This window comes from Anser anser (genome assembly GCF_964211835.1).
Source record: "Anser anser genome assembly, chromosome: 3".
NCBI lineage: Eukaryota > Metazoa > Chordata > Aves > Anseriformes > Anatidae > Anser > Anser anser.
In genome coordinates, this window is record NC_139722.1 from 39,983,471 (window position 1) to 39,996,829 (window position 13,359).

The 13,359-nt window shown below is 38.2% G+C and overlaps 1 protein-coding gene across 3 annotated transcripts in view; it reads right to left on the reverse strand.

Annotated features, from left to right (window-relative positions):
* Window positions 1-13,359, reverse strand: part of RNGTT (RNA guanylyltransferase and 5'-phosphatase) — a 187,900-nt gene that overhangs the window by 121,196 nt on the left and 53,345 nt on the right. For all 3 annotated transcript variants that reach the window (XM_083831491.1, XM_083831490.1, XM_083831492.1), the window contains one exon: window positions 6,584-6,655. In XM_083831491.1, coding sequence (XP_083687617.1) covers window positions 6,584-6,655 — 72 coding nt within the window. The remainder of the gene's footprint in view (window positions 1-6,583; window positions 6,656-13,359) is intronic.

Below are 13,359 nucleotides of genomic sequence, written 5' to 3' on the forward strand. Positions count from 1 at the left end.
TAAACACATGCACAGCATCTGCATTTTCCAGGGTACTATTAGCAACAGAAGTTATTTAAACCTGTGCTTTCAAGTGATACCATTTGAGAAATAACCTCAGAATTAGAAGCAACAGTGGAAAACTCACTGGCAGTCAGGTGCACTTGTAAATGGAAAAGATTATGCACGTAAATGCTCGCATCTCTGAATTATGCCCTCAGAATTTTCATAGCGTATTTTTAAGATAAGGTTACTAGACTAATAAAGCAGAGACAGCATGTACTGCGAGCTCTGCATCGCTTTAAAATTAGGTTTATAACGGAAAAGTCGGACATGGTAATATTTTACAGGGATTTAAAACAAAAATTTTTCATGCATGAATTCAATGAGCCCACCACTGGCTGTGGGCAGGATTTATGGCCAGAATGTGTGTGTACAGTGACAAATTTAATCTAACAGCTACAGCATTGTTACACAGGACAGCCACAGGAATCTTGATCTTGGCTTAATTTAATGCACAGAATTTTCAAAACTTTAATCAAGACTATCTCCTTTTCAAACATCAAAATAATTATTCTTTTTCAAGCATTCAATCTATTCTTACCATTGCAATCTGCTCTCAGGAAAACTTGGCTAGAGTTTAAAAATTTAAAGGCCAGGGTTAGAAAGAAAAATAAAAGCACAATTCTTTTTCAGCATCTTTGCTAAGAATCCATTAATTAGATCCTACATTATGCCAATGTACTTTTTATTACTTCACTAAGTAAAAAATAAACAGTTGCTTAGCTTTAGTGTTTACACATCTAAACGTAGCTACTGAGTACGATCTAAGAAAAAGCTTGTCAAAGCAAGGTTTTTCAGAAAGCTGTCTCAGAGATGACTAGAGAAGGAAGACATTTTCTTTTGCAGACTGTTTCTGATAACAGGGATTTGGATTTACTTGTGTTTACTTCTGGGACTGTTAATTTTTCTGTTGTCAGCTTCCTCTGTTAAACTAGATTTACCCACCAAGTCTGAACATTTTACTAACTATTCAGGTGAAAGAGTTAATGCAATACAACTGCAGTTATTATTATGAGCTTATCTACATATAGCCAAAATACAGGAAGCTGGAAAGCACAGTACCTGAAGTACTGTGCATCTGGATTACTGCATTCAGCTCTGGGGCCCCCAGCACAAGAAGGCCATGGACCTATGTGAACAAGTCCAGAGGAGGGCCACGAGGATGACCAGAGGGCTGGAGCAAGCACCTCCCCTGTGAAGACAGGCTGAGGGATTTGGGGTTGTTCAGCCTGGAGAAGACAAGGCACCGGGGAGACCTCATAGCGGCCTTCCAGCACCTAAGGGGGACTGCAGGAAAGGTAAGGGGGCTCTTTGTCAGGGAGTGGAGTGATAGGACAAAGAGCAATGACTTTAAACTAAAAGTGGATAGATTTAGATTAGACATTAGGAAGAAATTCTTCACTCAGAGGGTGGTGAGGCACTGGCAAAGGTTGCCCAGAGAAGCTGTGGATGCCCCATCCCTGGAGGTGCTCAAGGCCAGGCTGGATGGGGCTTTGGGCAACCTGGGCTGGTGGGAGGTGCCCCTGCCCACGGCAGGGGGCTGGAACTGGATGGGCTTTAAGGTCCCTTCCCACCCAAACCATTCTGTGATTCTATGATTCTATGAAATAACAGGAAATAAAATTTCCTCTCTTCTTTCCAATGTCAGGAGCATTCTTGTCCTCTACCCTCAGCCCCCAAATTAAAAGCAGAATGCCTGACATTTCAAAAAAACATCACTTCCTGAACTTCAGAGAGAAGATGCCAAAGTTAGTGAACTAGAAGACACTCTTACATCTGCGCTGGTCAACTAACACTGCAAAGCCTAATCTCTGGCCTTGAAGCCACTGAAGTCCAACAATGTTCATCCTACCTTATTCTCCAAAAGAGGATGACATCTCAGAAAGGCTGCTAAGAATGGTCCCCGAGCAACATCAAATCTTAGACTACTCCTGAGCTCAAGAGCACTGTAGCCACCCAGGGCCAAAACTCTGCCAGGGTCCATTTTAACTACTGAAAGAGAGGATGAGGTTTCAGTACGAGCACCCTGCCCCTGGCACAGTTTCATGTATCACTACAGATTTGTGTAGCCTTTAAGAACGTGGTTTTGAGAGAGAATTTTATATACACTGAGGTGGTTTTTGTTGTTGTTTTGTTTGTGTTTTGTTTTAAGAAAGATCCAAGCAAAGCAGTGAAAAAAAGCAGTAGGGATTGCTCTGGGTTCCCTCAAAGAGTTGAGGCTGAAAGGTTGACTTATTTCATTTGCATATAGCTTCCTTTCTATGAATTTGCTTTTAGCATGTGGGATGAAAGCAGTAATACAGCAATGTCATATTTTGAGTTGCTATTAATAATAATTAACATTATGATTCAGACTGAACAAAATGACAACAATCTTTTTTTAATCTCCCAAAGAATCATTTGTTTTTCCTGACATAGGCACGTCTTGTAGCACAACGGGATGACTTGCCACAAGCTTCTGGAAACTACATGTCACAGAAACAAGGATTAAAAAGAAACGAAATCAAATTGTTCCATCAAAAACCATGAAAACTGACTTCTTCAGCAGTTACAGATGATAAGCATCAGAATTCAATAAAAGATTTGTCCTAGAAGAAGACAGCCAAGGCAGATTATTTCCATGTTTTCCCTGAGAACTCCAGTATATGTCTCTCCCAATCAATGAAACCCTGTTTTTATTTTTCCCTTCTTCCTAAGACTTTTCCTGTCTAGATACCTAGAGTCAAATGCTCAGTACATATTTCAATCACAGTTTATTTTCTTGGTTTCTTTCACCTTTCTAGAAGGCTGCTGTAGTTGATTCCTGCTACACCACAGCAAAACTGAAAAGCTAAGTAACAATAAGCCTCACCGATAACAATGTGATTAAAATTTTTAAGACTGGTCTTCTTCCACTCTCTCTCATCTCTAAATCTGCTCCCTGGTTATTCTTTTTAAGTTGTTCCGATAGCCTGTGCTCACCATCAAGTTTCTGTTACCATTCTCTCCCGATGATCACATCATCCTTACTTGCAGTGGTTTCCTCGCCTTCTCTGTGTCAAGCTCAGATGAAACACTGCCCAAGTCTGAAGAAAGATCCTATAATGTACTGAGACACTACACTCAGTGATTCCATGATTTTTTCCCAAATCACAGTACTTTACACAAAATTAAAACCCTTATTTTTATTCCCAACTGATCCATGACCACTGGAGCAGCTGACCACTGCTGCTCTTAGAGCTCAAATTGATATTTGTCTCAAATAGGTAATGGTTCAAAATTCCCTGTCTCAGACAGATTGTGTTGTCTAACTGCCACACTTCTGAACACCCATTTTAAGAAAATTTAGCCCCCAAAAATAAGGTAACAAAGAACTAAAATAAATACAAGAATAGAGTACAGCCCAATTTTGAAGCTTGACAATAGTGTTGGGTGAAAACACTGAGAATTGTTCAAAACAATATTACAGCAAATGACAATTGGACACTTTAAATTATGACATTATCTTGCTGTGATCTAAAATGTTAATTCCATGATTTTTCTCTGTATATGTTAACAGCCTTCACTGTACTATTTACAGCCATCCTGAGGGGCGCAAGCTGACGTAATTCTTACTATAAATGTATCATGCAATCTGCAGAACTATCTATCACCTTACTTCAGCACTGTTCTGTATTTCTGTGTTGGTGCCGGTCATCCTAACGCAAATCCTCAGCAGTATTAATAGTGCACATAAGTCTTCAGGACTTAGCGTAGAATCTGTGAATTTAGTATTTTAGAAGAAATCTTCTGACAAAAACCATAAAACTTTGTGCATTTAGCTAGTATAGGATGGTGTGCATTTAAAATAGGTTGAATAGTTAAGAATAAAGTCAACTGAAAGTACCTCTAGTTCACTAGACCTCACTTAAACATAAGACTTTCCTAAGCAGACAAGTGTTCATCAGCAGCTTGTATTCACAGTTCCCCCACTGCAGTGCAGCATCTCTAGCCGCAGAGCAAGCAGAGGATGAGATGGGGATATGCCGGAAATCTTGTCATTTAGATGGTGGCCAGTGAGTAGGGTAACTCCACGACTCACCTTCAGAAGACGCAACTACTTGCAAGATCCAAAGCAGCAGTGCAGAATTCCCTGAGCACTTCGTGTAGCCCTCTGCTGTTGAGGGGGTGCTTTTGGAGATGGGGTTGGTTACTTGCAGGGGGATGTTTTGTTTTGAAACAGAACTGGCGTTCTGTGTAATTACTTGATTTGAAGCTCTGCTAGGAAAATTATACGATCTGACTTACTCGCTCTAAAAAAAGGAACTTATTCTTTCCTGCCAATTACAAGTTTTCAATACATTTACCTCTCTTTGTGATAAAATTCTGTTGACCACTTCTTGCCAAGCCAAACATCCTCGGGTGCCCAGTTTTGTAATTAAGTACCTAAAATTAACCTAAAATCCGCTATGCTTTTTAATCTTTGTGGTAGGACAATTGCTAATGAATTCTTGCAGCTGAAGCCCTGCTTGTACTCATCCTGATAACATTGTTTTAATTTGTCCTTGACATTAAAATTGTATTACATACTAACCAATTCCTCACTCTCAGTCCCAATGTTAAAAAACAAAACAACAACAAAAAAAACACACTAAGTTTAAAGCATTTACAGCTCTGCTCAAAAGCAGACTTTCCTCAAACCTTAACAATCCTCTGAAAACCCTCATCATTTCTGCTCTTTGTGAGGTAGGATTCTTCATGTTAAGTTTGGACATTTGCTACAAATGAGGGTTCCCTTCCCTCACACCCCAAAAAACATTTCACCGAAGTATTTACGACTTATGCTGGGCAGCCCAGTCAAGCTGAACAGCATTTTATGCAAGTCTAGAAGAGTCAGCGGTAGTTTAAGAAGTGGGAAATGCACTGTGTTTCAGTCACACCGTTTGTCCTGTTAGGAACACTAAAACAATTTCGTATTTCCAGAAACTCTAAGATACTAGCCTGTTTTTCCATGGGCAATTTAGTCACAGGCTCTGTGACTACATTTAACACCCTGCTGTGGTTTAAATCCAGCAGGCAGCTGAGCCCCACACAGCCACTCGCTCACTCCCCACCAGTGGGACAGGGGAAAGAATCAGAAGGGTGAAAGTGAGAAAAGTCTGTGTTGAGACAGAGATGGTTTAATAAGAATGGGAAAAACTGTGCCTGCAAGCAAAGCTGCATAAGGAATTTGCTTCTTCCCATCGGCAGGCAGGTGCCCAGCCATTTCCAGGAAAGCAGGCTCCATCACACGTAACGGTTCCTTGGGAAGGCAAGTGCCACAACTCAATGCCCTCTCATCCTTCTCCTTTCCCCTATCTATTATCGCCAAGCACAAAGTCATCCTTTGTGTACCGTACCCTTATCCAGAGGTATGGGACATCCCTTTGGTCAGTCTGGGCCAGCTGTCCTGGCTGCGTCCCCCCCAGCTCCTGGTGCACTCTCAGCCTCCTCACTGGCAGGGCAGCACGTGAAGCAAGGAAGAGCCGGACACTGTGCAAGCTGTGCTCAGCAACTACTGAAACACTGGTGAATTGTCAACACTGGTTTGGTAACAAATCCAAAACACAGCACCTTACGAGCTACTAGGAAGAAAATAACTTTATCCCAGCAAAAACCAGCACACACATTCTGTTTTCACAAAATTATTTTAAACGTTTTAAAAAGATATATATGTTTAAACTGACCCTTCCTGAAAAACATTTTCTTTCCCTTACACATGAGAAATCACCAGAAATTTTATTTCATAAGTGATAACAAGTGAAACACACTGTCAAGTTTAGTTCTTCAAATAAGCTTCAAATAGGAGACCCTTTCATAAGACCAACTTCGAATTTCACGTATATCATGACTTTGGGGGGAAAATACAATAAATTAAACAACAAAAAAAAAATCTACAAAGGTAACATGCAATAGCCATTTGGTGACTTTCAAACACGTACCGTCTTTGAAAGCTGCTGTAAAAAAAAAAGTTTCTCATTCTCCCCATTTTTCAATAGTTCTCTCCTGTGACCACAGAGACTTGATTTCTAGCTGTCAAAATAGGCTTCTCCTTTTCCACAACATTTTTCTTTCTCACCTATTTGCCCTACAGCCAGCATAAACAGGGGAGTCTGCTGTAGAGCACAATTATCAGAGAACCAGATGCCTGGTTTCAAAGTGAAATTTGAGAAACGGGTGATGGAGTAGCCTAGCAAGGAGCACTGTGATGCTCACGTAACATGTATGCCGCTGACACGCTAGCTTCTCCATCCACTCTCAGTTTTCACTGTCTCTATACTTCAGACACGTTCCAGAAATGGGAAATTTTCACACAGTCCTTAGCAGACTGTTTCAAACCACCACCACATGGAAATGAATCAATGCCTATTAGAAGGCTGCTTTCGATCTTAATTCTGATGCACTGCATTTTATTGACCTGCAAAATACCCAGACACTTTTGGTGCTTAGGTTTATTCTCAAGCTCTTAATAATACGGATAAGATTAAAACAGAAATGAGAATCAATAACTAATGATAAAACCAATAAAACCAAAAGTACTTACATTAAACTTAATAATGTCATATATCAAGTACCGAGGAACAACCTGTCCGTTAACCTTGTCAATGATCATTTCCTAAAACAAACAAAAAGACATTTAGGTTTATCTCATGAATACAAAAAGAAGCCAGCACATTTATAGCTAGCATTTATACCTGTAAGCATGATGTAATCAAATAATGGCCACATTTTTAGTATCAAAAATATTTTACAGTATGTCAGCATTATAGAAGTATTATTGCTCTAAATGCCTCATGAAGCATTCAGCGAAAAGCCAAGGAGCTGTCCTAAGGTTCCACGTTTTGATCTGCAACATTTACCCATTAGTTTCTCCACAGCTTTCAAAATCATTACCTTCCTTGAGGGAATAATGTGTTTTTAAAAACCTCAGTAAGAACTGCAATCCTAAGTGAACTAACCACTTTTGGAAATCTCACCTACAAGGAGAACCGGTAAACAAGCTAAGAACAAGCATTACCATCCATTTTCTATGTTCAGCTTGGATCTTTTCACATTAGCTGTGTTCTAAGCAGCGGTGACAAGTGCAATTTGTTTGAATGTTGCATTGTGACTCAGCAGTAGGGTTCCTTCAAATGGAAATATCACAGATAGTACCGCTATCACATGAAACTAGTTCCAATTCAATACACACTGGTAATCCACCTTGAAAATACGTCAGCAAGGAGAAAGTCTATTAATGATCACCATACAATAAATACATATACCTTAAATGCTGATACTTAAATCTGTGCTCAGACTTGTGATATGAATTAGACACAGTTTATTAGTTTACTAAACTAATACAAATTATTTAGTTTCATGTAAATTAGTCACGATTGCAAATGGTAACAGTCAACCAATGGGTAAATCTTTCTCAAGCACAACTTCGAAATATTCACTTCTCTAAATACTATGCGTCTTCCTCCGTCCTGCTCTCCACCACCCAATTATTGGTTATTAAGATATTTGTATCTACTAAGGACTTTTTGCTGCCAATAAAAAATTAAAATTCCAAATTCACACACATGACATGAAACAATCAAAGATAAAAATATTTCACTATGACATGATGAAAACAAAGCTATGTGCTCAATAATTAATCCAAAAAGAGAACTTTATATCAACTCAAATTCATTTAAATGTTTCCTGCTAGTTCAATAACATTTTTGTTTTACAACCTTGTAACTTCTCTTAGAATCCCTAACTTCTACAAAGTAAACTCTAACAAGATTTTCATTGTAAGATTAATTTTAAGTCTGTACACATACCAAACTTCTTGAATTGTACCTAGAATGTAATCACATTTGGCTTTAAAAAAAATAAGCAAGCAGTTTTAAAATGTAAATTTGTCTCAAAGTAAATACAAAGCTTGAGGCATTTAAACCTTAACTAGAAAACTCAAACCTATTGTTCTCAAATAACAATAGGGAAGCAGAAGTTGGCTACTTTTTTCTTTTTTTTTTTTTTTTTAATCTCATCTTTTATAAACTGAATACAGAAATGGAGATTGTTTTTTCATGGCCAAGACTGAAAGATACTCTGAATGACTAATCTGAATGATGCAAAGCTAGCATTTGTATACAAAACCCTGAAAACATGCCAGGGCCTGGTATGAAAGGATTTTAAGTCTAATTTTCCAAAATCTGGATCTCTGGATATTCTTTTTAAGACTAATTGTAAAATACAGCCAAGAGGACTTTAAGTTTTCTCTGGGATGTTTAGTTTTAACACAGAATTAAATTTAAGAACAAAACCTCTTCTCTACTTCAGACACATATAAACCTCTTCAACCCTATTGCGGGTTAGACCAGCCTCTTGCCACATCTCCATTTCTTTTCTTCCTCTTTTTCTCTTTTCAGATCCTGACTGAAATCCCAACTACCAAACACACGGTAACGCAATATGCTTCAGTAGTAGAGATGACAAATTCCTGTCTTGCTCATCTCCATCATGACACCAGCGTTCACTGCTCCATTAGTTACGCCAATATAACTGTCATAAGGCAAAAGTTGCAATGTGATCATAAGAATGATTCAGATTAAAAGTACTCTAACACATCATTATTTAAGACTCTGATTTCAGAGTCTTTCTTGAAATTGTAAGAATTGAAAAACACCTCAGGGATTAGATCTCAGAAGCAAGTTCATGGAAATATGAACTATTTGAAGAACTCATCAAATTCAAACTCACTCATTCTGATCCGATTAATAACCTGATACTATAAGGCCATATTTAAGCCGATTTCTAGGTAACTAAAAACTTAAAATGAAAAACATTCACATGGCAACATAACAGAACACAAAACTATTCACAAGACACAGCTGCATCCGTGCACTGCCTTCTATGTGTCCTGTGTAGGTTTACAGGCACTGTGGTGTGTTTCCATATTACCACTGCTAGGAAATCTGATTTTTACCATTTGTCCATTGGCTGCCACTTTAGATACTTGCTTAACCTGCAGGTTTGCAGAACAAGCTCCAATGGCCAGTTTCTTTAATGTAATCTGGAAAAGTGTGCTGGTGTTAATCTTCTTTTCTGGTGCTGCGGTGCACAGTCTTACAGCATATTAGAAACAACGACTGTGCTAAAAGCATTGAGCTGGACACGAACCAAAAAGAACGATGCTGGACTGACAGCTCAGGGAACTCCCCATCTTTCCATGAACAGCTTATTTAGCAAGCAACTTGGACTTAAAATAATCCAAAATTTAATCACAAATCAAAGGATCTCATCTTACCAGTAACTTACAGAACGTACAGTTAGTTGAAACAGAGTATGAAGTCAGATCCCATCACACATCTGTTTATTGCTCCTTTTCCTCTTATCCCTTGCCTTTTCCTTTATCCATTTACCTTCAATACAATTCTAGCCACTGCTGTCTTTTAGGAATACAAATAGCTTTAAAAAAAAAAATCTATACTGTACAAGGTGCCAGTTTTTGCAAACTCAACAAGTTGTAAGCTGTGCCGTTCCTGACAGAGCTTACAAATACACAAGGTCTGTACTGACACAGAAACGTACACGGTTCTCACCCTACACTGACTGCAGTTCTGCAGGATGTCTTCACCGGTGTGCATTGCTCCCTGTGTTCATGTGCCCAGTAGGTTTTAAATTAAAGCTCTAGGAGAGCCACATCCATCTAGGATGTCACGTGTCAGGTACTCCACCAAAAGGACACAAAGGGCAGAGTGGCTGAAACCTTCCATTTATTTGACTTGAAGACAAGGAGGGTTCAAGGATGCCACAAGAGGCGTCTGAGATTGATAGACATTTATAATACATGACAGCACGTATGCCTATACCACTGTTGCTGTTTTAAAATTTAAGTAATAAAAGATGACAGCCTTAAATGCTTGGAAAAAAAACAGACGTGTGTGTTTTCTTTTAGTACTTTTTCTAAGAAAGTCCTCACCCAGCTGAATTTTACTGGATGTTCTGCCACATTTGTGAGCAGTTTTGAACACCAGATGTTTTGCTCACAAACACAGATGACTGACAGCTAGTTTTATTTGTGAAATGATGGGAATATCCTGACAGCTCAGAGATCACATCTTATCTCATTAGTTGAAAAAAACTTTTTAATACACTTAGATGCTGTATATTTAAAATGAGCCCTTGTTCACAAAAATATTAAATAGCAATTCAAAGGAAGAAAATATTTCAAGCCTAAGGACACCTCTGCATTTTCTACTAAATTGTTCCAAAGCTATGTACAATATCAAAAAACTTATTGGAAGTAACTAGCTTTCTTGCACGGCAGCCAAACCCCTTGCTGCACTTCATTCATTCCCTCAGACAGTGGTAAGGAGACCAAACACTTGGCTTTCTAAAGGAATACCTCATATTATGCTAGTCACCTGGAGGTAGTGTTCAAATTAGTTTTAATGAGCTTTGCAGAAAACTTTCTTCCATGCCAGAGGAATAAACACAACTGAAGAACTGGAGATGAGCACGAAGTATTGCACAAAATCTCTCATCACCCAAGATGTAATTGATCACAGTAAGAACTGCTTGCAAGTAATTTCAGCTTGAAGTGAACCCTAAATGCATTTGAGATTCTCAAAGACAACTGCATGAAAGGCTTACATCAGAAGCCTTAAAGCAAGTTAAGAGTTCACTGAATTCACGGAAATTACCTTTACCAAAGTTTTATGCATTGTCACTCAAAGCAAGTTGGAGAGACTACTTAATCTTTTGTATTCTGAACACATGCAACTGTTTCACTGCATGGCACTGATGAGTTAGAATTCATCTGTTTTCTTCTTTCTTATACTTTTAGGATTAATGCAAAGCAATGCCATTTGGGCACTTCATTCTATACCATCATTCTCTGAAAGCAAAAAAGCTACTTCAAGGACAGTAAGTATGAACTACATCAACCTGTAATTAAAGAATTAATTCCAACAGTACTAATTAGCAAAATATGTTAATGCAAAAAAAAATTCTTCACATAGATTAAGAAAGAAGTCATGCATATATTCAGAGTAAAGGAACAGTTATGAAAATTATCTTTTGGCATGAACATTAAAGAAATATTGAATTTCAAAGTTAAGCTTGTGATACTTCAAACAGTAAACAAGTTCTAGCATCAAACCTGTTGAAAGGAATTGCAATTGAAAAGAAGTATATTCCAAACTTTTATTATTATTAAACTGACCACACAAATTAATTTAATAGTCTGCACTATGAAAGTGTTTATCCATCAAAAGATTTTATTTTATTTCAAGGTACATTACTCAACCAAGACTTCATTTCATTTTGCTTTTTACTTTACAAAAAAAAGGAAAAAAAAATCTCGCTAATTTTATGCCAAGAGTAAAATATTCAAATACACTTTAACAATCAAACTTTTACAAAGCAACAAATTTAGTGGTTACAGCTCATACCCTAGGTAACTGTGAATATGTGATGCAACTAATGACTGACCGTAAATTCTTTCAACTTCATTTATTCTTAAGAGACAAACTATAAATATGGGAGTCACAAAATGCCAGATCAGAACCCTTCTCCTATGCTGCACAGTCACTGCCACATTTACATAGACATCAAAATGTGTGCTCCCCTGTCATCCACCATATGCATATTAGCCCACCTTAGTAAATCACCTGTTTTTAAGACACAGAAGAGAGAAGCAGTGCCCCTGAAGAACTATTGAAATAATCCTTTCCAAAGACTTCCTAATAAACCAATTGCTACAAAACAAGGACAGCAAACTATGTGCTCCTTTACGATTCTGTGGGAAGAGACAATGAAGTCAAAGGCAACCTATAATTTAACTCTGAGATAGATGACTTGCCTAACCTCAGCCTGAAAACTTCACCCTATCTTAGTAATAAGGTGCACCTCTTACTTCATGAAGTCTTCATTTCTAATAAAACTCTGAGTCACTTTCCTCAGCAGGAAAGCACTGCACAATTCAAGGTGCCCATAAGGAAAACAAAGGCATCATATGGACAGAACATATTTTACAGCTCATTCTTCACTGGTTTATGACCAGAATAATATGAAATATATTTGTGCAGTAAGCTTTAAATTCTCAAAAACACCTGAAATCTTTCCCTAACTTATCAATTCTTCCTGTATCTCCTCCAGTGGCAGTCTGGCATTGTAATTTTCCTTCTTAAAGGGCAATTCAGTAGATTTTCTTCCTGACACTATTAAGATCCTTCCCAGACTCAGATCCTACAGAAAAGTACACTTTATTCCGTGTATTGGCTGATCATTATTGGTAAGATGATTCTGCACACATAGATCTTTATCCAATATAAATAAAAATCTCAAATCCTCTCCTTTCTATCTCAACTTTTATATGTACCTTCTTTTGATCTCCTTTTTCTCTATACGCATCCACTGAAGTTATTTCATGAACTCCAGATCTTGTTTATTTCTATTAAATTGCTTCAGCCTTCTAGCCAATAACTGAAGATTTTAATTAATGTGAAAAAGCATAAATTTCCTTTTAAAGATACCGTTGGTTTAAAGCTAACTGGATGTTCACCTCATCTCAAAACATCTGTCATTTCAACAAGTTTAACTGCTTGTTAAATATGATTTAATAAACTATAGCTACGGACTACACTTCCCCCTCCCCTCTGCCCCCCAGTCCTGGTATAGTAAATTACCTTAATAAAGCATTGCACGTTATTTAGCTGTGCAGGTTGAAAAAAACAACAGCTTCAGAAGAGCAAACTCCAATTTTTTCCTCATGCTTCCCTGTATGCTTATAGAGCCAACACTTTCCTCTTTCAATACAACCTTTGGATACTCCTTCACAATCACAGCCAAAGGGTGATGGAAAAGAAGAAAGAGCCCAAACCCGTAACTCTCAAGTGTTTTAGAGAGTGGTGAGCTGAGCACTGTCACTCCCACTGACTGTCCTCTCACCTGACATAAGAAGTCAGTGCAAGCAGAGCCCCAAAACACGTCCTGACAGAGTGCTCATCCTGTTCACCCCATGGGCAACAAGGGGCACACCACTGAAAAAACTACCGAAGTGTACTGTCTACAGGCAATTTCAGCAACGGATTCAACTGCAGTTTCAGAAGCTTTGCTATCATCCACAAACATTGTTTGGGTTAGGAATTAATAATTCCTAGATAGGAAGAATGGGAGGAACTCTCTTCAACAAAAGAGGATTGCAGCATATGGACATTGGCAAGCCATTGCTTTTCTCAAGAGCCTTAGAGAAAGAAAAAATAGTACCAGTCTTACCCCAACAGTATGGAGCCTAATGTATGCCATTAAGAATATTTTGAAGTATGTGGTTAGGAACCTGTCTGG